The following is a 24,274-nucleotide window of genomic DNA, read 5'->3' as shown; positions in this document are numbered from 1 at the left end:
TTTTAGAATGTTGGTTAAAAGAGATGTAAGATGGGAAGTTGCAATGTTTTGGTTTTCAACGTAAGCTGGGTCACTTCTCTTTGTTATAGTTAATTATGAAAAGATTAATATTTCTGATTTAGAAAGCATAATAAGGAACACACTTTTGTACCAGGAGACTAATTGCTGCTGTTGCTTATATTTTTGAGATCTTTTAGTAGTGAAACTGAAGGTTGAGCAAATTCTGTAGTAATATGTCTGGTTCTGTAGATGTTAAACAAAAACCGGTTTCCTACAGTCTTTCACCTCTCTGTTACTAACAGGTTAGCTTTTTTCACCATTGCATCACTTGTGAGGGTTCTGTTGCACATCTTTTCTGTGCATCAGGGTCCTTCTGCCTTTAATATACATGTATCTAATGCAAGAACTAAAGGGCAGGAAAGTACACATTGAGTTCTTTATTTTATAATGTACAAAGAAATTGTTGTGGAGGGAAAGTGCAGAAAATATTTTCACCTGTTACTGATTGCTGAATTAAAAACCCTCCTAAGAATCTTTAATACTGGAATCAGGTTTGAAGCTGGAATCAATATGATAGTGCGATTCCTATTTTAGTCTTGTTAGTGTTTAGAGCTGTTGAAGTTAATCCCAGCTGGTATCTGTCTTGCTTCCAGCACTGTATTGTTCATTTTACCCAGACTAGAATGTCGATTTTTCTCAACTCCTAGTAATAAAGACTGCATTGAAAAGTAGTGTTCAGAGGAGGGGGAAGAAGACCCCCTTCCTTGTAGTTGCTTCTGTGAAATGATTTTTACTTACTTGCTGTGTTTCCCTTTGTGTGGGGCTACTTGTTGAACCTTATGTATGCCAGCTTATACTTAAGCACAGTTAAACTTTTACAGCTGTACTTAAAACTTAAGGTTTAGGAGAAGTGAGAGCATGTGCTTTTGCACACCTGTTAAAAATATTCTTGAAAAGACTGTAGCAGCTTTCACTTGTAAAACTGATGTGTGAACATTAATTTGTTATTAGCCATGCTGACGGCAGCACTAATTGAACCTTTTTATAAATCATTCCTGTACCATCTTCCAGGGCAAGGCTATGGACAGATGTTCATTTAACAAGACATCTGTGCTGGTTTAGGATGTTACTGTATCCCAGATGTTACACTGCTTTTTAAGGTTATTGGCCCTGTTTTATACATCTAGTACCACCAATGTGCTCAGCACTTTGAAAAGTGTAGAAGAAAAGTAGTTTTTCCCCTGAATGGTCTAGAGGTTTTGGCATTTGAGAAGGAGGGCGAACTCTGGACTGGTTTCTATGAACACATTTTCATAAGCCTGAAACAAAATGCATTGGATTAGTAAAGTAATTTTGATGGATGGTTTGAACAAATGGTCACCTGATTTTGTTGGTGGCAACTTATGGAGAACATACAGAAACTGGTGTCTGGCACTTACTGCTGGGTGATGATAAGCCAGCAGCCTGGCAGTGACAGGCATTTGAGGTTAGTAGCTTTGTCAGTTATTTCATGAGGTTCCAGGTTCCATAATGGCCCGTGGCCTCTTTACTGATCACCTTGTCGAAAAAATGAGTAAGATCCAAGATGGATTTTCGACCTATATCGTACTTGTCTGGTTTTGGTGCTATCGCTGTGACAAAAAAAACTCCACAAACCAAACCAACAACAACAAAAAATGCAAAAAATGTCATAAGTAGGGAAGTTGGGAAGGCTTTGAAAGAGCCTCAGTGGGGCTTTCCCCAGGGCAGAGGGTACCTAATGCTCTGCTGAGCCCTGCAAAAGGTGTTTTTTTGGCTTTTTTTTTTTCCTGTGGGCTGAATTTAAATACTTTCCTACACAGAATTACAAGCTTTTTGTTTATTATGGTGTATTTAAAGGTGGAGATTAATGAAATACATTAGCTAAGAAAGCTAATGAGTAACAAATACAGGAGTAGGTCACAAAGGATTTAGATAAATTGTTCCATTTTATGCAAATATGCATAAAATTATTGTAGGCAGTAATTTTATTCACCTCGAGTCCTTTGTACATTAAAAAGTGTAGTTTTGGATTTTGTTGACTTGGTTTCATGAAATGCTGAATGTGCTTTTAAAACACTTTAAGAAGTTTTAGTGGATCTGTTATTTAAAACATCAGTAGATGTGCTTTTGTGTTTTCCTTCTAAATTAAACTTCCTTGTAGGAAAAAGGCAAGCAAGAAGGCCCATCATGGAAGCTTTGGCAGCAGTTCAGCCTGTGTACTAAGCCCACTGCCTGTTGTACTAACTAGTCTAGTATTCATTGTTATTTTCTTACAGTCTGTGCTGGTTGGGCTGTTCCTGTATGTTCTGTTCTTGGTTTGTGAGCTGTAGGAGATGTGGCCCATCTGCACTGGGTACTTCTGCTGTTGGGAGCTGATGGGGTTTCTGCAATATGTAGGAGCATGAGGTAGTTACTCCTCCTAATAAGAAAGTTTGGGATTGAGCTTCAAGATCCAGAGCAGAACTGAGGTGAAAACATTCAATATAGCAATTATGGATCAGTACTCTAGTTTTGTGTCAGCGAAGGGGAATAGTCACAGGCTGCTGGCTGTCATTCTGTCATTGTTTTAAGGCAGCAAAAACTGGCCCTGCCATCATCTTACCCCAGCAGCTTTTTTGTGTCCTCCTTTAAAAGGATGAACTCCAGAAGAAAAAATCAAGTCTCAGGAGACCGGAACACAGGTTGCTTTTCCTACTTTGAGAGCGAGTGGAGGAACTAAATAGAAAAACAGAAATTTTACACAGTCAGTGGAAAAATCCAGTGTTAAGCAAACCAGCCAAAAGCTTAATGTATAAAACTATTACATATATAAACTTAATGCAAATAACAGTAAACAATATATTCTTATTATAAATGTTGATTGCAACGATTAGGTATGCTATACGGTCTTCTCAGATAGTGTTTTCTGTGGAAACAATAAATTATAGTTGTCAGTACACTATATATTTCACTGTTCTGTGTCTTGAAATATGTTTTTCTCTGAGTCAAACAAATTTATAGGCTATAAAATCTCTTCTGATGATTGTGAAATGCTTGTATCTAGCAAAAATAAGCTAGTGATATAATCCAGCAATTTTTCCACTACTTTTTCCATTTTATTTAAAATCTGCACAGCATTATGGAGGCTTTTTGTAGATTGTTTTGGGGCAGGGAGTGGCAAGAAAACACTAGACATGGTTATGTGTTTTCCTGAAAGAAGCAATTGTGTTTAATTAATTTAAACCTCTGATTTTTCTTAGTAAATAAGTTGCTAAAATACGGTAGGGAGTTTAAGGAGTGGATAGGGCTCTTAAACAAAATGTTTAAAAGGTTTTGTGAGGTACTTTGATGTTTAATACACAAAATGTAGTTTTAATAAAAAACCTAATGCTGTATATAAATTATTAAGTAAACATAAACAATCATAATCTGCCAGTATCCAGTGACTTTCACCTATAGGGTTGTGTTGGAGGATATTGGAATGGATTACTTGTGAGGAAGCAGAATTATCATTTGCCTTTGTGATGATTTCAAAGTAATCCTGGTTTAGTACAAAGTTGTAACTTTGCATTGCAGATGGATAGTTGGTAGGAGAGTAATTGGGATAGGATTTAGAAATAATCCCAGTTCTTAGCTGGTTGTGTTCTGCAAAGCTTTTGAGCAGTCCTGCACCAAGGGAAGTGATTTCACTTGCCTGCATTCCCATCTCTCATTTGGTGCTCGCAGATGTGCTGGGATGTTGTGAAGAATTACAGGAAATAAAATGCTTACATGCTTTTGTTTTCTTACCAGCTGCATTGTTCTTCTAAGTATCAAAGAGTGTTACCTCTTTCTTGCTGTATCTCAGTCTTGCTGGATGAGCTGATTCTATCCAATGAGTTTGATGTTTCATTTGTTTTACTCCCTACTCTTCATTATACATAGGAATAAATCTATATGGCAATCTCAGGTGCTATTGAGAGAAACATTCATGTCCTTCCCACTTGCAGAGGACATGTCCACCTTACAGTCAGCTCACCGATGGTTGGATGGTGGATGAGCTGACATGGTGGCTGAAGGGAGGAGTGTCAGTTTATTCTGGTCTCTGTGCAGTTTATTCTGGTTTAAATATGTGTGAAACGTTGGTTTTAAGAAGCTACACTGGAAGCTTATGGAATGGCAAGTAACTGAAGGGAATGCTGGCTTCTGTCTTGTCCAAGATGGATATCAATAATTTTGTGTGTTATCTGTGTTCTATCACAGCTTAGGGATATGCAGGCGAGGGGAAAGATACGGATCCCTAGGGTTGCCACTGCACCCACGTTTTTCAGCTTTGATCTGAACAAATTTAATAGGGATGCCAAGAAGCGTCCTCTGTCTTCATCTCTTCTCTCTTTCCTCTACTCCCAATGCCTAGTTCCTTTGTAAATCAAGTGGTTTGTTTCAGGCTTCAGTTTGAGCCTCATTTTAATTCTTTAACGGTTCCCAATACAATTTGAAGGGATCTTGTTAGGTAGTCCAAGACAGTCACTTCTCTTCTAGCAGGAGAGCAACACATGTAGATCCAAAAAATGGTTCCAGTTCTGTGCACATTCTCTTTCATCCACAGGAGCCAAAGATATTGCACAATAGAGTTTATTTTGTAGACGATTCAGCAGATCTAGTTCTGCAGAAATGCTTTGGATAGATTTAAGCATAAGAGACAGTACAAAAATTTAGAATTATTTAATCACTTAAAAAACCCCACAAAACAAAAAAACCCCTAACTATAAAGTTTTTCTCCCAACACAGAACTAAACCCAAGCCTTTTAGAGTCCTCTATGAAAGAGGAACCAGGGTGGTTTTCTGTTCAGGGGGGCAAGCGGGGTGCCCATGTGCTGGCCTGTGTGGCATCCCAATTCAAGGCATGTTGGCTGGGTGAATGGTTGTCTGGGAGCTGTGGAATGTTGGAACCACTGAGATGCCCTAGTCCACTCAGAATTTGTGTACTTGGAATCAGAAGCTTCCAGGGTCTCCCAGGCTTTTCTTCAGCACGCCAAGCAGGTTGCCAAGTAGCCTGAAAATTTGGGAGGCGAAGTGCCAAGCTCTTGGCTCCCTTTCTGGTGGGCTGCTGAACAGCTGGGAATCTGGATGCTTGGGCTTCTCAACAGCCCACCACGTTAGTTGCTGAAGAGCCAGGCAGGAAAATAAAAAGGCTGGAATCTGTGGCTCAGACCTGTGTGCTTTCCATCAGACCTTGGTTAAATTGAAACAAATCTGCTAGGTATTTTAGTTATGATGTGCTGTCCTCACAAGATGGTGTCTAGTCATCTCTCATAATATTTTATTGGATGTGTCAAAATATTTGTGTCATGGAAAATAATGTGTGTTTCTATTTAATCTCTTTAGCTTCATTATCATTCTCTAGAAATTTCTTCCAAGGATGCTCTGAATGGATTTCTATCTATAGTGTATGTAACTACTGGCCGGATTTTTGGATTGTGTCCCCTCATATCTATCTATAGTTAACTCCTAGTTTGTACCTTAAAATCGTGCTGATTTAATGTGGTTTTGATCCGTAAAAATTAGTCGTTGTACTTTGGTAAGAACAGTCAGTAGAATTTAAGGAGCCAACTGCTCGTTCAAGTGCACGTTGTTGAGGACATTTACCTAGAATGGGGGAGAAAGGAGAGGAAGCTTCTGATTTTACAGAACTCAAGGCATGGGTTAGCTTGAGTGTTACCTATTTTAGTGCTGACGCTTATCCCTCAAAATGAAATTATTTAAATTTTGAAGTTTTAAATTTATCTAGGATTTTAAAAGTGCTTTCAGTTTAAAAAGTTTTCCCTTCTTATGTTTTCAGGCCTCGGAGTAGAGGAAAAACTGCAGTGGAGGATGAAGACAGTATGGATGGTTTGGAGGCAGCAGAAACAGAAAACACTGTGGAAACAGGTAATGAAAGTAGAGAGTTGATGTTGTCTGGTTATTGCTTCTCTCTTGGAAATGCATTTAATTATGCAGGACTTCGGTAGGCAAGAAATATTTCTTCAGTTTTGTAGTACAAGATGTGCATTTGGGCACACAGGAAAAAGACTCCTGTACTATTTAAACCTGTTAATTAAAGCAACCTGAACCAATTGCTTTTAAATTGTCTAGTGGGAGTGCTTTCATAGTGTTGTTACATAGAAGCTCTTCTGGTTTTCTAACAAAAATGTAACAAAAATAAAAGCTCTGAAGCAGTAGCTGCTACTTTTAGGGTATTTGCCAAAATACAATATTAGTTATTGACCTGTATCTTCAACTAACTGCAGCAGTTTATATATTAAAGGGATAACCAGGATAACCAAATGTTAATTCTTCCTACTGCTGCTTAGGAAACAGGATAAATCTTGGTTCTTGCTTTTGTAAATATTTGTTATGATGGTCCTCAAATGCTGCTGTGACCAGAGGGATCTCATTGTACTGGACCGAGTGCTGTTGTAACAGTTTGAGATTCCTGTGCTGGCAGGCTAGGAGTCTGAAGAGGCAAGCAGATGGGCTAACACACAAGATACACAGACCATGCTGAAGAAGTGTCATCTCTTTGCCAGGCACATGTCTGTAGCCATTTGCCTGTTTTTAACCAGGGACCAAGTATGTGTAGAAGGATGAAACCTGCCAGGAAGGATGATGCCATGGCCAGTTGGTGGAATTTTGTCAGTTTGACAGAAATAAGCCTTAAAAGTGCATTGAAACAGGAGGGTTTATAAATGTAATGAGGTGACCCTATACATGTAGTGAGCAAAGTGGAAGGAAGCTCAGAGACACTAACAGTAGCAGCTGCTGGTCTAGCTGGTTAGGCTAGTTCTAACTGTGCCCTGTATTCCATTTATTACTTTTCCTATCCCATGTGCCAGAAACAGCCCTATAAAAGGGGATAATAAATGTGACTATAACTGGTAAGTTAAAATCTGATTTGTATAATTTGTAAATTTTAAATATGTTTAAAACAAAACAAAAAAACCAAAACCAAAAAGAAATTCAAGGTTACCAAATTCTGGTACATTCCTGTGTGGGGAATTTATTGAAAGCTGTATTTTTTGGCTTTACATGTCATTATTAACAAAGTTTCTTGACAGAGACCTGAGACCAGTTTTTACTTTGGAGGAGAGAGGGACACAGATAATTATTTTTAAGGCCTCAAGAGTGCATCTAGATCAGTCTCTCCATTATCCTTCATCAGAATTATCCTGGCTGTCACAGGGGGGTAATGCTCATTTCTGAAGGTACAGGCAGCAGTGGAGCACTGTGCTGGAGGTCCTCATAGATAAAGACATGTCTGGGTCTGCTGCTGGAAACAGTGCACCATCCCTGCAGTGCTGGGCCCAAGCTGTACTCTTAAGTGAAAAGAAGTCAAAACACATAGGTTTGAAATCCCATTTTTACAGGGGGAACCAGAATAGGCTTGAAGGAGCATTATCGTCTTGAGCAGTTTGATAGAGACAGAATTGCAATTACAGTATTTTAGAGGTTGAACACCATGTGGCTTCATAGAGGTTTAATCATACTAATTGAAAAGACTGCTGCTTCTACACTTATGTTAAGCAGTTATCTGCATTGGTAATAAAGTGGGAGAGAAGGAGTAATCCCAGTTTGTTGCTCCATGTAAAACTGTGTTAATCAAATTGAAGTGTATTTATGTTTCAGTTTATGAGTTTCTGCTTCAACTAAAAAGGGCATTTATTTTGTTTTCCTGCAAATAATGGACTTGCCAACAATTTGCTGTAGTAGCTGGCAAACCAAAACATAATATAGTAATATTACAAAACACAGAATGAGATAATCTGACCATACAAAAACTCCTGATGAGCAACTTCTGACATATTTTGAGTCAGTACTTCTAGCTTCTTTTCATGTTTGGTTCACGTGTTGAGTATAAGCAAGAATTCTTTTACTGTGTGAGGTTTTTGTTGCTTGTTTGTTTGGATTTGGGAGTTTGTTTCTGTTTCTGGAATCTAGCATTTCTCGTGCCCTTTTGTGAAACACAACTTCATTAAAATTAGCTAAATCCATGTTATTAATGTTATATTTGGTGTAATGAGCACTACTTTTAGGGAAGGGAGCAATGCAGGAGAAATAAGAACTTTCCTCACAGGCAGGGAAAAAGGGCATATAATCCCACTTAGAATAGAGAGTTATTTTCTAGCTCATGAATCTCTTGTAGGGCCACTTAGAATAGAGAGTTATTTTCTAGCTCATGAATCTCTTGGAGGGAAAAAAAGCAAGGGGGAATGTTGGTGCTAAATATTTCCATTCATAATGTTCATATAAATGTTTATTAAAAAAATAAATAAATGGGCGTGTGTGTGCAGAATTCTTCCTGAAGTGGCTCTTCAGTGATGCTAAGGCACAGCTGCTTTAAGAGCAGTCCAGGAAACAAGTTGGTGCCCTTGACAAAGTTCTATAATCTCATATGTGGGAAGAGGCAGAGCTGGGCAGGCTGTGTGCTGCTTCCATTGCTTCAGTCTGGGCTCTTCTCCCTGCCAGCTACAGGGATTCCTGGGGCCTGCCTGTTTTCTGCCAAGTGCCACGTTCACTTGGGTATAAATGAAGGTAGAATTTCTGAAGATGGAAAGAGAGGGGGATTTGGAATTGGAAAAAGGAAATTTTGGAATTTGAAAAAAAACCACCAAACAACTGTTTGGACCTAAGTCAACTTTTTCCTAAAAGACGGTGCTGGCAACTGCTCCTACTGAATCAATAAACTTTCAGCTTCTCAAACCTCAGTGCAGACTCCTTTTCCTTTAGCCACCAGCCATGTCCTTCTTGCTGATTTCTTGGGTCCTCCCTTAGTGACTGTTTTGCTTCTCGGCTTTGTATTGAACTTTCCAGCTGTCTGTTCCTTTAATTTTCTTCATTGTGGTTCCTAGCAGTGATGTTGCACTGCTATTTCTCTATCCAGCTGCTGTTGAGTTTACCCATCCCTCCCATCATTTTAGCAGGAACAACATCACAGCATGGTTGAGGTTGGCTGGGACCTCTGGACATCATTTGGTCCAACCCCCTGCTGAAACAGGACCACCTAGAGCTGGTTGACCAGGACTATGTCCAGATGGCTTTTGAATATCTCCAACAACTGTTGAATAACTCCACAACTGCTTCTGGTCTACTTGTGCCAGTGTTCAGGCACTCTTGCAATAGAAAAGTGTTTGCTGATGTTTAGAGGGAACTTCCTGTGTTTCAGTTTGTGTCTATAGCCTCTGGTCGTGTAAAGACCTTCCAGCCATCAACACCTTCCACCTTTCTAGCTATCAGTAAAATACAGTTTGTTGGAGAATGCTGTCTTCTCCTGTAGGAGCCCTTGGGTTGTTCCTCTTCATAAGAATAATTTTCTTCTGATGAGTGAGTCTCTCTAATGGCCAAAAAACCTCCCAAAGCACAAAAGTCTGGAAAGCACATGCCTCTGTCTGCCCACATATGCAAATATAAATTGCTAATGTAAAGAAAGAAATAATTTAACAAACATCCTGATAAGCTTATTGTAGGTTTGGTGGCCCTTTGCTATTAATGAAGACTTGGATTCTGCTTCTTTTTCCCCAACTTAGTTTCAGCAATTTTCTGTATGTGGTATTTTCTTGATTCTGCATTTAAATTGACTGGAACTGAATTCTCTGCATTAATTCTTTGATTATTCCCTCTTTCTTTTTTTTTTTTTTTTGAGAACACTTGTAAAATACCCAGCTCCTTCTAGAATCTTTTAACCCTTCCTGTCTTTGTCTCACATAAAAATGTTGAGATTCAGAGACTGATTTGGGAGAAGTGCAACAAAATAAAATTATTTTAACTGCTGAGTCTCTTGGGAAACTCATAATAAATCCAACTGGTCTTCTGTTTGTGATCCACACCATGTCAAATTAGTACCTAGTAGGAGACCCTTATCTCCCCATGTTATCTGGAGGCTTCAGAATAGATAACACGTGAAAGGATCTGTATGATTTTATCAACCTATAGCTCCTTGCCTGTGTTATTATTAGTAATGTTATTGTCAAACCCAGTGACATTGCCTGGCCAGTTCACTTCTTGTTGGACTTCATGGTAACTCCTTTGAAGTCTTCCTCTGATCAGCCTCTTTTGTCTTGAGGCAAAGCACAGAACAGGAAACATACTTCTCAGTGGAGAAAATTTATCTGTGTACAAACTGCCAGAGAATTTTGGACTTATTCAGAATCTCATCAGCTTTGAAGCAGCTTGAAAAACACTTGTCTAGAGAAAATTTTATTTTCTTCTTAGAGAAAATAGTCACCTTTTGTACCACTATGAGCCATACTGAGCAGAGCCTCACACTAGGACAAGGAAAACACAGCTGAGAGCAAGTTCGATTTGGGTGAATCAATGGCAAAAGCTCTTGCCAACTTGTTAACACCCAAGACTTTTCAAAATCCACTTGGTTCTTTTCAGACAGGTACTTAGGCCTCATCACTGCATTGCTTATAATTTCTAAAGTGAATGAAAGGAAGAATTTACACCACTGAGGACATTACCTGTAGATTAGATTTGTCCATAAATATTTGGGACAAAAATGTGCTTAAAAATGTGCTTGAATATGTGTTAAGACAACTAATATTTCTTGTCCTCATTATTATGAGGACCTAGAATATGCCACCTTCCCTTTGCCCTGAAGCCTAACATGATTGCTGTGTTTTTAGTGATGTGATAGTAGAATTTGTGTTGACATTAGCAGTCAAATATATTGAAATAGAGCATGTATTTATGATTCTGTGGTTCTATTGTGTGCTTCACTCTTTTCCTCACTGGAAACAGTGCTGGTTTGTGTATGTTTTAGTTCTGTGGATCTCATTTTTAGGTAATGCTGTGTTGAGGCTAACTCTGCAGTTTGGTAGAAGAAATCTTAGAGAAATTGAGACCACAGTCCCACCTAATTAAAATAATAGTATAAACCAGATTGGCTTTGGACTCCCATAAGCATCTTTCCTGGTAACCCTTTATTAGGTCAGGTGCAAAAGGAAAGAAGGTAGCTAACTTAAAAAAAACACCTTACTTAGGATAATTAAAGAGGTACCCACCTGCAAGGCACTGAAGACTGACCATAGAAAATGAAATTGCTCTTCAACTCAGTAGTAGTGCATGTAAGAGAACATGCAGGAGAAGATCACCTTGCTAATTTTGTATGAAAAACATCAGCTGTCAAATAGCTGTTGCTGCCTGAGCAAGTGGTACTGAAGTTCTTCCAAGATATGCAGGAGCTTGTATAAGTCAAAGAAGGAAATAAAATTCCAAGAAGTACTGGCAAAGGGTTAAGGGAAAAAAAGCCAACACATTAGTGTGCTTTTTTTACTTTTGCTTTCTAAACCTGTGGCATGACAACATAGAATGGATAGGAATCATGGAATCACAGAAGATCATCAGGTTCCAACCTCCCTGCTATGAGCAGGGACACCTCCCACCAGACCAGGCTGCACAAGCCTCATCCAACCTGGCCTGGAACACCTCCAGGGATCGGGCTTCCACAACCTCCCTGGGCAACCTGTTCCAGTGCCTTCCTACCCTCATGGTGAAGAATTTCTTCCTGATGTCTAACTTAAATCTTCACTCTTTCAGTTTAAAACCATTACCCCTTGTCCTATCACTACCCTCTCTGGTGAAAAGCCTCTCCCTGTGTTAAATGCCATGTGCAATTCTGCCTCCCCTTCTCCAAAACAATGAGCTGCAAGTGGGAAAGTGCAGGAAAGGCCACGGAGTACAAGAAGTAAATAATAGCTTCTGTGAGGGGATCAAGCTAAGGTTAAAGACTTCAGCCTGAAATGACAGGACTGGAAAAGAATTTAATAGGGTCCCATAAAAGGATGAGTGGTATGGAGAAAATGAACAGGGAATGAGAATTAATTTTGTTTTGCAGCACAAAAATTAGGGGACATCACTTCATGTTCAGAGCAGAAAAATAGGTGCCTTTGCACTCAGCTTCTGTGTAAATTATAGAATTTATTGCTACTGGATGCTTTGGGCATGAAGAATTTACATGGGTTTCAAAAAGACCTGGATGAATTAATGGAAAAATAATCAGATAAGTGCTGTTGAAGCTACGCAGTTCTCCATCATGGATCACTGGGAGCTGGTTATTCATAATATGGTGTCTTGTGTTTAGAATTAATTACGGTTTAAATGGTCCTAAATTGAAAAGCTTTTTATTTTATAGCCACTAAATTTGCACAAAGTTATTTTCATTATAAAATGTATTTAATGAATAGGAGTTTTGTTTGAATGAAAAGTACCGAAATACGCAGTGTAATGTACAAGAAAGAATAACTGCTGCCTTTCTTCTTCATATAGCAACTGTTGCAGCAAGTAATTCACTGTGATGTCCTTCAGTTAGGAAAAAGTAGATAAGTGGTGGTTTTAAAACAAAATGCAACATGTGGCACTTGCAAAAAACCTAACAAAAAACTTCTGGTGTGGTTGGATGTTTTGTTGTTTATTGTTGTGGATAAAATTTTTAAATGTTGACTTCAGATGAAGTGTCCATGGAGACATAGTTCTTGCATGTGGTGGTTACTGTCACACTCTAACTTCAGTTCTGGTCCCTGCTGTACAAGAAGGATGCAGACAGACTGGAGGAGGGTGCAGAGAAGGGCCATGAGGGTGATCAGAGGGCTGGAGGACCTGCCATATGAGGAGAGGCAGAGAGAACTGGGTTTGTTCAGCCTTGAGAAAGAAGGCTTTTGAGAGACCTTATGACCATGTTCCAGTACTTATAGGGTGGCTACCAAGAAGATGGAGACTCCCTTTTTACAAAGAGTCACATAGAAAAGACAAGGGGTAATGGGCACAAGAGGTACATTTTTCACCATGAAGGCAGTCAATCACTGGAATTGTCTCCCAAGGGAAGTGGTAAATTCACCCACACTGGACAGTTTATAAGTCTCAGCTTGACACGGTGCTGGCCTATCTCTCGTATAAACTATAGTAGTACTTAGAAAGGTTGGATCAGATGATCCTTGAGGTCCCTTCCTACCTGGCAGTCTACGATTCTATGTTTTTTTCCCCTTTCTCTGCCACAGTTGTGTTTTCAGCAGGCAAGAACAGATGGCTGCAAACTCAGTGCAGCCCAAGTAATAGCAGTAGCTGTTTGCAGCTGTCATTTTCTATGTGTCTTTCAATGTACCTTGCCTTGTCTGGGTGCTGTCCAGAAGTGTTGTAGGTGATCTGCGCAGGACCAGTTACCAGCATGCCCACTTGTTCCCTTGTGTTCATACGTGCTGTACCTTCCTATACACACCTGTACATATATCCTCGAGTGCATTAGGAAGACCATGGCCAGCAGGTCAAGGGAGGTTCTCCTCCCCCTCTGCTCTGCACTGGTGAGGCCTCACCTGGAGCACTGTCTGCAGTTCTGAGCTCCCCAGTTCAAGAAGGACAAGGAACTACTGGAAAGAGTCCAGCACAGGCCACTAAGGTGATTAAGGAGCTGGAGCATCTACCAGATGAAGAAAGGTTGAGAGAGCTGGACATGTTCCTGTGCGATCTGCTCTAGAGGATCCTACTGTAGCGGGAGGGGGTTGGACTAGATGATCTCCAGAGGTCCCTTCCAACCCCTATATCCCCTATTCTGTGATTCTGTGTGATTCTGTGATACGAAATTACAGTATGTGAAAGATTTCTGCATGGAAGTGGTTGCTGTATGTGGCAGCCTGTGTGTCTCAGACAGTGGCAGAAATGATGTTTCTATTAAATTGTGTCCTGACGAGTAACAGAGTTATAAAGTCTGACTAATGGAAACTTGTTTTTTTTCCTAAGTTGGGACAGTGAGTGAAGCTTGGTAATTATAGTACTAGATGGCATTTAAAATTAATCTTTTACACTCCCTTGTTAAAATTTCTGTTCAGGTTGTTGCTACAGTGTTGCTACTTTGACCTGGTTTCTTTATCTGTCTAAGCTACTAGAAACTGGAGCATTTTGGTGTTGTTTGTACTTCCCTAGACCCCAGTGAGGATGTGAAAAACACCTTCTCCCATTAGCTGATTTCTGACACAGCACTGCCCCTTCCTTGTGCAAAAATAACAATTGCATCTGCTGGTTAAAAACTTGTTGTTATTACCTCTAGCTGAACATCACAGTAAGCAACAGTTGAGACCCCTGGAATGTCCCTGCTGTGTTTGGTGATGCTGGTATTTTCCAGCCTGCAATACTTTCTGTTCTTACTGGAAGTTTTAGAAGCTCATGACATTTGCTTTGTTTTCTGTCAAATTAGCAGTGGGTCTGACATTAGAGACCCATTCTGTAAAATGGTTAAACAGTCAACTCATTTTATCTGAAGAGCACTAGAATATTTACTTTGTTTTTGACAGCTCTATTGATATTTTTTCCCCCCAGTGTCACTATATGCTGAATATTATAGGATTTTAAAGGAGGTAGTTGTGGGGTTTTTTTAATAGAAGAACTCTTACAGTTTTTTCAGTTTTTGACTTGGAAAGTAGCTTCTAACTTAAAAAACAAAACACCCCAAAATCTTTTGGACATGGTGGTGTCTTTTCTTTGCCTGGTTGCCATAGCAGAGCCCACACATAAATCTCCTCATCTTGCTGTAGTTTTACCCTTGCAGTGGTTGCAGAATAGCATCTCACAATTACTAAAATACATAAAAAGTATTGTTTGTAACAAAAGAACATTTTTGATCTTTAGTCAGTGTTGCTCCATCACTCTTGCTTCATCACATACCCAAGAACTCTGTGATCATGTAACAAAGTTCCAGCCATCCCCAGTCTCTCCTTCCCACACACATGCATGTGAGGGTCTGCAGGGGAACCATGGACACAGATGGGCTCACAAAAACTTAGGCCTCCACCTGTGAGTCCGCATGTCCCATAGACGTGTCTTACATGGGGGAGGTTTCTAAGGCCTCTGAAGATAGAGCAGGAAAAGGGGAAATTATCAGCACAGTTACTCTGAATGTTATTAGTGTCTATGTAAGACATATAAGTAAGGAGACCACCTAGTATTATGAAGGTGGGTAATCCATATCATCAGCTGAGAATAGTGTGTGGTATTTGTTATTGGGTCTTTGTTCTGCTCTAGGAAGAAGAATAAAAACAATAATGAAGAGGTTTTTGGATGCTAAAAATATGGAAACTTTGTAGAGTTTTTTTTCCACATTTGAAAAATTATAGATCACTGCTTAAATGCTACAAAACCTAAGGCTGTCATGTCAACCCAGAGCCCAGTGTATGCATCTTATTTAGACAAATGTGATGAAAGTGTTAAATATTAAGAGAAACTTAATACATGTGCTGTATATTTTATCAATCCCAGTGATTCCCTATCTATATTAGGCCTTTTTTTGTTGTTTTGCTGCTATTTATATCTCCATCCTTGAAGACGGTGTCCCACGTGGATAGGATCTTTACTCCTACTTTTGGGGATTTCCTTTAACCTTGATAAGAAAAGAAGACCTTTCAGTCCTTTGTCCTGAGCAGTCAGGTGGGGAAGAACTATTGATATAACTGTCCTCAAAAAGTAATGCTTTTAGTGCTGTGTTTCCTAGTATTTTCCTAATGTTTTAGTAAAGAATAATGGCATAAAAACCCTCAAACAACTTAGAGACATTTGAGAATTGCACAATTAGCTTTATTAATTCTTAGTTCCTTCACAAACTCATCATACATGGGTAAGGTTTTCATTGTGACAGAAACAGTTGTGAAAATAGGATGTAAAGTAAAGCAGCTTACATGAATCTGCAAATCAGCTTCGCATTTTTTAATCATTCATAGTTCCCTTATTCCCAGAAGATTCAAAGTAGGGTGCCAAAACCAAGTCTGATGAACGCTCATGAAATAGAGTGAAAAGCAGTTAATGTAGATGCCAGATGCTTCCAAAATCATCTCTGAGGCAACAATGAGGGTATCTACTGTCCCTTTGCCCTGCTGGTGCTGGACTCCCATCTCCTGGGAGTTTGACTCATGAAATGTGTTGCTTCCTTAATCTTCTTCTGGAGAATTTTAACAGAGTTGAAGTATGGCACACACAGCTAACATAAATTCTATTATCATTCTGTTTGGTGAGCACCATGTTTTCAGCCTTCCAACAGCATATTGAGACACAGTTTGGTTTATTGCAGAGACAGCAGTTGAGATGTTGTTTGTCTCATTTAGTATAATTTGGGTCCCTTCTTTTGTAGGGAAGCAAACAGCGGGGGGAAAAGCACCATAAGGATATAAGCTCGTATAGTCCTTGCGTGTAGTGAAACAATCTGTGTCTTCTCTCACAGTCCAGAGTTCTTGAGAATGAGTTAGTGCCCTTGAACTTCCCTTTCCAGTGTAATGGTGCCCATTAATGTATAATGAGATGAGTGCTGTCAAAAAGTAAATGGCTTTTGCTTACTTGGAAGTTTCTGCAGGCACACAGTAAAACAGACTTCTGTTTCCAAAGTTTAACTGGGTTAACTAAAGTCACCAAGATGGATCAGACCAAGGCTACATTTTCTGGTGATCTTCCTTGAGGACTTAATCTGTGGTTGTCCTGGGCTGTGCTGTGGGTTTTGTTTTTAGCAATTTGGCGTCTGTCTGGCTTACAGGTGTTTATGTTTTGTGCTCTTCGTGAAGCTGTACTTAATAATTTCAGGGTTACTTGCACAAAATTAGCCTTGAGATGCAACATACTTTGAAAACTCACTAGGTTCCATCATAAATGGCTCTGCTGGATACTGCCTGTTCCAGGAATCCTTGTCTGGGAATGATTGCAGGGATTGTTTGTTCAGACATACCAAAAACTAAGGGTGTAGGGTTTTGGTTTGTTTTGTTTTCAGCACAGAGCCATTTACTATTACAAGAGATTATTCCCAGCAATATATTTAGTGTCAAATGATTGTCCAGCTTTTTCTTTCTTTTTTTTTCTTTTTTCTTTTTTGTCAGGATAAGTTGGTGGACTGGTTTTAACACAAGCCATTTGTCTTTCAGACAGGTAGTGATGTTTTGGTGTTTCAGAGGTCCAAAAACATTTCAGATGTATGTTACTGAGTAGTTTAACTGAAATAGGTAAAGCAATTCCACTTTACACCAGCTCAAATAAGTGTTTTTGACATGTTGTATATTATTTATTTATTTATTTAAAATCTTCTGCTTAAATTCTTCAAATATTCTGATGCTTGACTCTGTAACTGGACTCCTGTGAAAGAGCTGTGTGTATTGGGCACTGAGCTCAAACAAAGCCAGGTTCACCAGCAGTTTTTGGAGGTGTATGACCCAGGCTCAGGTCCTTTGTCTGGCCCTCCTGTGGGGACAAATGCAGCTGTTGTAGACACTGACAGGAGGCAGCAGTGTCTTAAGCTGGATATGCCCTAGAATATTTGCCAGAATCCTGTTATTTCTATGTTATTTGAGTTTCAAAAATCAATGTATGGAGGAATGCAGAAATGCCAAATGTCCTTGTCCCTGTGCACTCGGAGCAGCATGTTGCTGTGTCCTCTGGACAGATCATTGAGTCAATATGAAGGAGAGAACCAAGGAGGAAAGGGATTTAAGTTGCACAGACAGTGGCAACTTGGCGTTTCAGATTTCTGAGCAGAAACAGACTTTTTAGGCAAATAGTAATGTTGTCAGCTGAAGGTGTATATCTTTCTGTCTCAAACCAAATTAAAAGGATGCTGCAAAAATTGCGTATATTCCTACAGTTCAGAACGAAGCTCAAGCTGGTGTAAACTGTGTCCTTCCTTCCTTCACCTCCTCAACTCTATGTTAGTGTAATCAGGAATTAACTAGTTAAGAGAACTGATCAAAGTTAAAGCTGATTTGGGAGGAAAAAAAGGTTTATTATACCCCGCATTAGTGTGCTGGCCCTGAGATTTGTTCAGGGATGATAGAGCAGGAGCACAAGAGGAGAGGAGTTGCAGGAGATTGAGATTGTCTAAAACTGGAACCTACCATATGGAAGGTTGTCTTTGAACAATGTTCCCTCTGCCCATTCCTCATTACTTATTGAACATCTTTAGTTCACAGTGGTGTGCTGTGGTATGGAAATAACTTATAAGCATTCCATTTCATTTTTTAGCTAAGTATGAAGGATAATAGTTTCTACTGCTTAAACTTCTTTGTGTCTGTGAGCATAGTTACAGCCATTAATTTATCTATAAATAAAACATAACTTTTGCAGCTTACAGCTGGTTTTATAGTCAAAATAAATAAACAAAATAATAAGTGAATACTATTCTTGCTTTTTAAACAGAAGTCAAAGAGCAGTCTGCAGAAGAGGATGCCCAAACAGAAGTGGACAGCACCAAGCAGCTAACACCAGTCCTTCAGCGCTCAGTATCCGAGGAGTCTGCAAGCTCCACTGCCTCAGTGGGTGTGGAAGCTAAAACCAGGTTAGTGAATGAGGAGGCAGGTGCTGAGTCAGGGGCAGGGCTGGGAGTCAGGTACTGGGGTGCAGAGGACTCAGGGTGCAGGCTTGGGACATGTTACTGGAGCTTAGAAGTGCTAGCAACAGCAGCCTGTGCTTGAGACTGATGGCTTAATTGGCATCAAGGGAGGTCAAGGTAAAAAGCACATTCCTGGAGTGTTGTCATCAAACTACACTGGTAAACCCTTGAGTTACGGTGTATTATCTGTTTAAATTAAAACAGGCTTAAGTGATATGAGAAAAAATGTGATTACTGAAGCTTTCCTACTGAGAAAGTGATGTATTAGCAAATCCCTATCAAGTTATTTCTGAAGTTTCAGCTTGTATGCCTGTAATTTCAGGAAAAAGGAAAGCAAATCTCTTGTAATTTCATAGAATCATAGAATGTTTTGGGTTGGAAGGCTGGAATTTCTGCTGTGTTCTTCCATATTTCAGAATTTAGAATACAGATAATAAAGTTTGTATTTTAAAACTTTTTTTCAGTAGAATCATAGAATCATGGAATCATAGAATGGTTAAGGTTGGAAGGAACCTTAAAGGTTCTAACCTCCCTGCTGTGAGCAGGGACATCTCCCATCAGACCAGGCTGCACATGCCTCATCCAACCTGGCCTTGAACACTTCCAGGGAGGGAGCTACCACAGCCTCCCTTGGCAACCTATTCCAGTGCCTCAGTACCCTTATGGTGAAGAGTTTTTTCCTGATGTCTAATACTATTTTTATCAATATAAATTACCAAAAGGCAGTGAAAGTATTAATTACATTATTTGTGGGAAACCAGAGCACACTGTGATCACTGCTGAAACACTATCACAGAATTTTATCAGAGCTTCTCTGCTGAAGGCCTGATAACAGATGTTAATCCAGTAGCAGGTCTCTTCTGCTGTAGAGATAGCTGTTCCCAGTTACCAGGTGTAATTCTGCTTTTGACAGACTTGGAGAGAACTGTTCTCATCATTTCACTTCCTCCCAGTCTGACACAGAGCATATTTTTTTCCATGCACAAAAAATGACTTCATCTACTTGCTGCATATGTAATTTCTGTGGTTTGCATGCTCACAAGCTTACTAGGTTCCAAGAGATACTTTCCTTCTTACAGAGAATTAAAATTAATTAGATCTTGTGTATATACCTGAATGAAATACACAGAATTTTCTGTTCTTAATGGAATTTTCCAAAGCTAGTACTAAGTTGCAGTAAATATGTAGAGCAACTTGAACTGAACAGCTGTTTTGGTTCTTTATTTGGCCTTGTTTTGGATCATTTGCCAAAGTTTTAGTGCTGTTTCGTCCACTCTCAGTTCTTCTCAAGTTACCTTCTTGCTGTTATCATGAGTAGTTAATTACAGCACTTACCCTGGCCATAAACTTGTTTCTTAGAAGCTAGACCTCAGTCATCAAAAAAAACCTGCATGGTTCTCGACTTACTCTTTCTGCCAACTGAAAGTGTTAACTTCAGTTAGTCAAGAATGAAAGGCTATTACAGGCCTATTGCTCTGGCTGATCAAAGCATTAAAAAGCCAAGTACTATTAATTTGTAATTAAAATAACTGTGGTCAGACCCTGCCTCTAACATTTTGGAAAGAAATGCATTAAGGAGGTGTGAAACGGTTAATTGAGAGTCAGAGGTTTCTCTGACCCCAGGTCATTTTTGTTCCAGATTTAGATGCAGAATTGGTTTTAGTTGCAGAAGTCATTGATATCTTCATGACAATGGGAAGGGAAAGTAGCTTGGGGTGGGGAGAGGAGGGGTTGGCACTGTGTCTTGAAACCTAGCAGAAGAAAGCCTCTTCTCATCTGTAACTTCTTGATCAATTGTCTGTGTCAGTGTCTTCGGTGTGCTGACACCCACTGAGCCCTGCAGGGGTAGGAGGACTGGATCCTGGGTGGTTTGATTCCATTCTCTTAGGAGAAAATATAACGTGTGAAGTAACACACACTGATGATGTTTGATTGTGTAATGGTGGGTGGAAATGTATCAAAATTTAGGATAAGGTGTAATTCCGCACAGGCTCTAAACATGTAACTCGGTGAAGTAGTTTTGAAGCTGATTTCCAAATTAATCATACCCATCAGCTTAATCTCTTATTTTTTTTAAAGATTTTGTTTTTATAGTAACTTAATCCAATGGAAAAATTTATATATTTTGAAATAAATGTAGGCATGTGAGATATAGGCGAATTGTGGAAGTGTATTATGACAGTGCAGAAATTGCCTAGAATACAGAAAAGAACCAAAGCCTCCACCAGAAGTAGATGCAGTAGTAGGTGGAGCTGCTTTTGCATCACTTTTTTTTCAGAGCTGAGTGTAAGATAATTCTAATGAGTTTCTGTCTTTGATAGTGCAGATAAAGGAGTTAGAGAAGCAGAGGATGTGGGGCATACAATGAAGTCTTTTAAATGAAATATATAATTTGGTATAGAAAAATAGTAATTTGAACATAGCAGGATATATCAGAACTAGGGTAGGGCTTTCAGTAGCTGAGAGATTAGCCAGAGCTTGGCTTGGGTGTCTTTTTTCTCTGGATCCCTTCTGAGACAGACTAAATGAAGAACATTCAGGAAGACCATTGAAGAGAGAAGATGGTCAATGTTGAAACCTTTCTGAAGCGGGATATGGGAGTCCAAGAGAAACTTCACTGCAAATAGGATTGGGGCAGGGGTTTAGAATTAGTGCTCAGAAAGCGATATGCTGTAGAGCCTTAAAATAAATACTATCTAAGATATACTGGGGCAGGGAGGCAGAAAGGGGCAAGGCGTGTGTGTGTGAGCTCAGAAGCAGTGAGTGAATTATTGACCACATGTGGGGAGGGGCAATAACGTCAAGCAAAGATAAACTATCAAGTCTGGCAGTGGTAAAAGTAACGCTGCCAGCTCTTATATATCATGAGTGTCATGGATTTTGGAGCCTTTTCCTTTGGTTGTTCCCTTTTTCTTTTCATAAGCCTTGTCAGAAGCTTCTGTCAGCCCAGGACTCATGGCTGAGTTGAATCCAGCTTCTTCCAAAGGAATCTGCTCCCTTGGTTTGTGCTGCCTGCAGAGAGCAGGGGAAGTGCAGCCCATGAGGCAGGCAAGCAGCCAGAAACAAGCTGTGACTTACAGCAGAGCCCACTTCTACCTTCCTCCTCTGTTTCCCACATTGTGAACTCCAAGCATTAAAATCAAACAAGAATGGCCTAGAAAACACAATTTCATCAAAGAACAAAACACCTTTTGATTCATTTTATTTTCCATCTACTTTTGGAGATGTTAAATTGCATTAATTGCGCATTTTCAGTCCTTTTGCCATAATCACAAAGACAGGGCATTCTTAAAATAAATAAGATGCAGCTGAGATTTTCACACAGTTTTTTGTTTGGCTTTTTTTTTTTAAATTTGTTAAATATCTGTTCTTGTGAGACTGTTGCTAAAGCTACAAAAAGACCCCAACCCTGGCAACACACCTTCCTGCTTTCCTGCTTCACTTGTAATTGGACAAAGCACATAATTTTCATTCCAGAACAATTGCACCATTTCCCCAGATTTTGTTGCTGCTGCAAAGATCAAATTTGTAGTCTGGAGAGGGAGGGCTGAAGGGTTTTATTTCCTCAAAAAGAAGTGGTTCATAAACACGTGGTTGATTTGTGAACAAAGAAAATTGTGAGAAAGTAGTAGTGAAGTTCTTTATATTTGTTCCTTGTATATTTTTCTCTTTTTTTTTTTTTTTTTAATCTTCAGAGAAAGTGCATTGCAAAACTTGCAACACTCAGAGTAACACTCAGTGGAAAAAGAAAATTGTGGAGTGGCAGAGAGATTAGGTAATCTGAACAGAGTAACACTGTAGTGATGGAAGGAGAAGCTACATGTTCAGTAGGCAGGAGTTAGATAAAATATTTAATATTAAAAATGTGTTTAAAATTGTTAAAGTTGCCAGAATCAATACAGAGTCTTCTCTCATTTCTTCCAAATGTCACCTTTCTGTTTTGTGTTTGTTTGTTTGTTTTGTTTTTGTTTGTTTTGGTTTTGTTTGGGGTTTTCTTTGTTGTGGGTTTGGTTTTTTTTCACTTCTGATTTCTTTGTCAGACTCATCATATTCTCATTTTCTTTACTTCTCTAATCTTGGTCTCCGCTTATCAGTTCTAATAATTGTTTCAGTGTCCACTTGGTTGCAGTTTCTTCTTTTTTGGCTCTTTGCCTGATCTGCATTTGCCACCTCTCTGTCTCCAGTGGCTCCTTGACACGTGTTTGTGACATGGTATTTCTTTTCACCTCTTTCACCATGTTCTTTTTCCATTTTCTTGCCAGCTGAGGCTGTTTTCTCTTCCTGCTTCCTTTGGCTTTCTGTGATCTGTATTATTCCCCACAGTCAATTGTCCTGTTTCCCCACCACCTTCCATTTCCCTTGCACAGGAAGCCCTCTGCCCTGCCCTGGTCATGGGGGAAAGAACGGTCCATACAGAGTCTTCCACATAGGGATTGAGAGAGAATGGAAGGTGCCAAAGCTTTGTTTGGGCACATGTGATCTAGTTGGTAAGGTTAGAAGCACTTGGAGGAACAAGTTTGGACTAATTTTCATAGGGTTACAGAAAGTGTATCCTAACTTCAAAAATTAATATTAGTAAAACTTTAAAGTCTTCACAGAACAGGAGAAAGATTAACCGGAGATTTGGAGTAGCTTTCAGTTAAGTCATCTAGGACTGTTTAGTCTGTAAAAGAGACTGGGGGAGGAAAATGGGAAGCTTCAAAATCATAGGTGGCATGGGGAGGGTGGCTGCATCTTTACTGTTCAGTTTCTTTTGGTGCAGGAAATGGAGGTGTATAAAATAAAATAAAACTTGTAAGGGCCAGATGTAAAATAGAAGGAGGTGATTCTTTGCACAGCAGGAGGCTGTCCAGAGTGACATGGAAATCCTTGGCAAAGGATGTGTGGATTGCTGAAAATTTATGTGAGTTCAAGAGCAAACTGAGCAAGTTCATGAACAGAATTACTGAATATACAGGAATTGCAGCTGATACAGTGAGGTTCTGAGCTGATAAAAGTACTGGGAGGCACGGGTTGTATTGTATGCTTGCCCTGCTCTTCAGCATCACCTGTGCCTCTGCTTAACCACCTTCTTACACTGACCACACAGAGCCAGGTGGGCTTTTTCTCTCAACCAGCACAATTTGCTTCCCAAGGAAAAGCACAGCATTTGAATGATGCAGGACAGCTTGGTTAGCATGGTTTTCCATTCCCTTAGGAAGCTTTATTCAAAAAACGGTATTTAAAGGCAACTTGTTGTATGTTAAATTTCAGTAATTTTCAGGTCATAAGACCCAATTTAGTGTTCACGTGAAGTTGTTTCTTAAGAGGTGCTGCCACCTCTGTGAGGTTTCTGTGGGTTTTGGTGTGATCTACGTTGATTTGCCAAGAGAGGGAATTTGGCTTACACAGGCAATACTTTTGGGGCACACTGAAGATACAGATCACCATCCTATTTGATCACTCACAGGTTAAATCCAGCTCTGAAAATAGCGTGAAGTATCATCTGTCAGGTGTGCTCACAGTTACATTCTGTATGGGACTTTTGCTTGTGGGAGCAATTCAGTTCCGTGGACATTAAGGAATGATTTCTAGATGGACTTGGAGTAGACCTCTGAATTCACTTTATTCAGCACTGGTGTTCTGGTAACCCCTGCTGTCTTTGGGGTTTGTGAAATCCTGACTGAGCTTTTAACATTTGTTTAAAGCTGATACATATTGATGGTGAGTAAGAACCTATTTTAATACTTTTCAATTTTTAAAATGTCAGTTAAATGTGTTCCTTTGGTGGTTGTGTTTAGAGGGTAAAGTTTTCTTTCTTTCAAATGAGAAGAGCATCTTTAAGTTGGTTATATGGCTGTAGAACTCCAGCTATGCTGGTTTGAAAAAATTGGAAAGGTATTATTGTCTAATGCAGTTTAATTACTTTGTGTA

General features: G+C 39.5%; 1 protein-coding gene across 1 annotated transcript in view; it reads left to right on the top strand.

Moving 5' to 3' along the window:
- KMT2C (lysine (K)-specific methyltransferase 2C) overlaps nt 1-24,274 on the top strand; it is a 191,567-nt gene that overhangs the window by 41,765 nt on the left and 125,528 nt on the right. Inside the window, exons 2-3 of the mRNA XM_010006003.1 lie at nt 5,822-5,910; nt 18,169-18,307. Coding sequence (XP_010004305.1) covers nt 5,865-5,910; nt 18,169-18,307 — 185 coding nt within the window. The 5' untranslated portion in view covers nt 5,822-5,864. The remainder of the gene's footprint in view (nt 1-5,821; nt 5,911-18,168; nt 18,308-24,274) is intronic.

Source organism: Chaetura pelagica, unplaced genomic scaffold (genome assembly GCF_000747805.2).
Source record: "Chaetura pelagica isolate M959 unplaced genomic scaffold, ChaPel_1.0 scaffold199, whole genome shotgun sequence".
Classification (NCBI taxonomy): domain Eukaryota; kingdom Metazoa; phylum Chordata; class Aves; order Apodiformes; family Apodidae; genus Chaetura; species Chaetura pelagica.
This window is presented reverse-complemented; position numbering and strand designations above follow the sequence as displayed.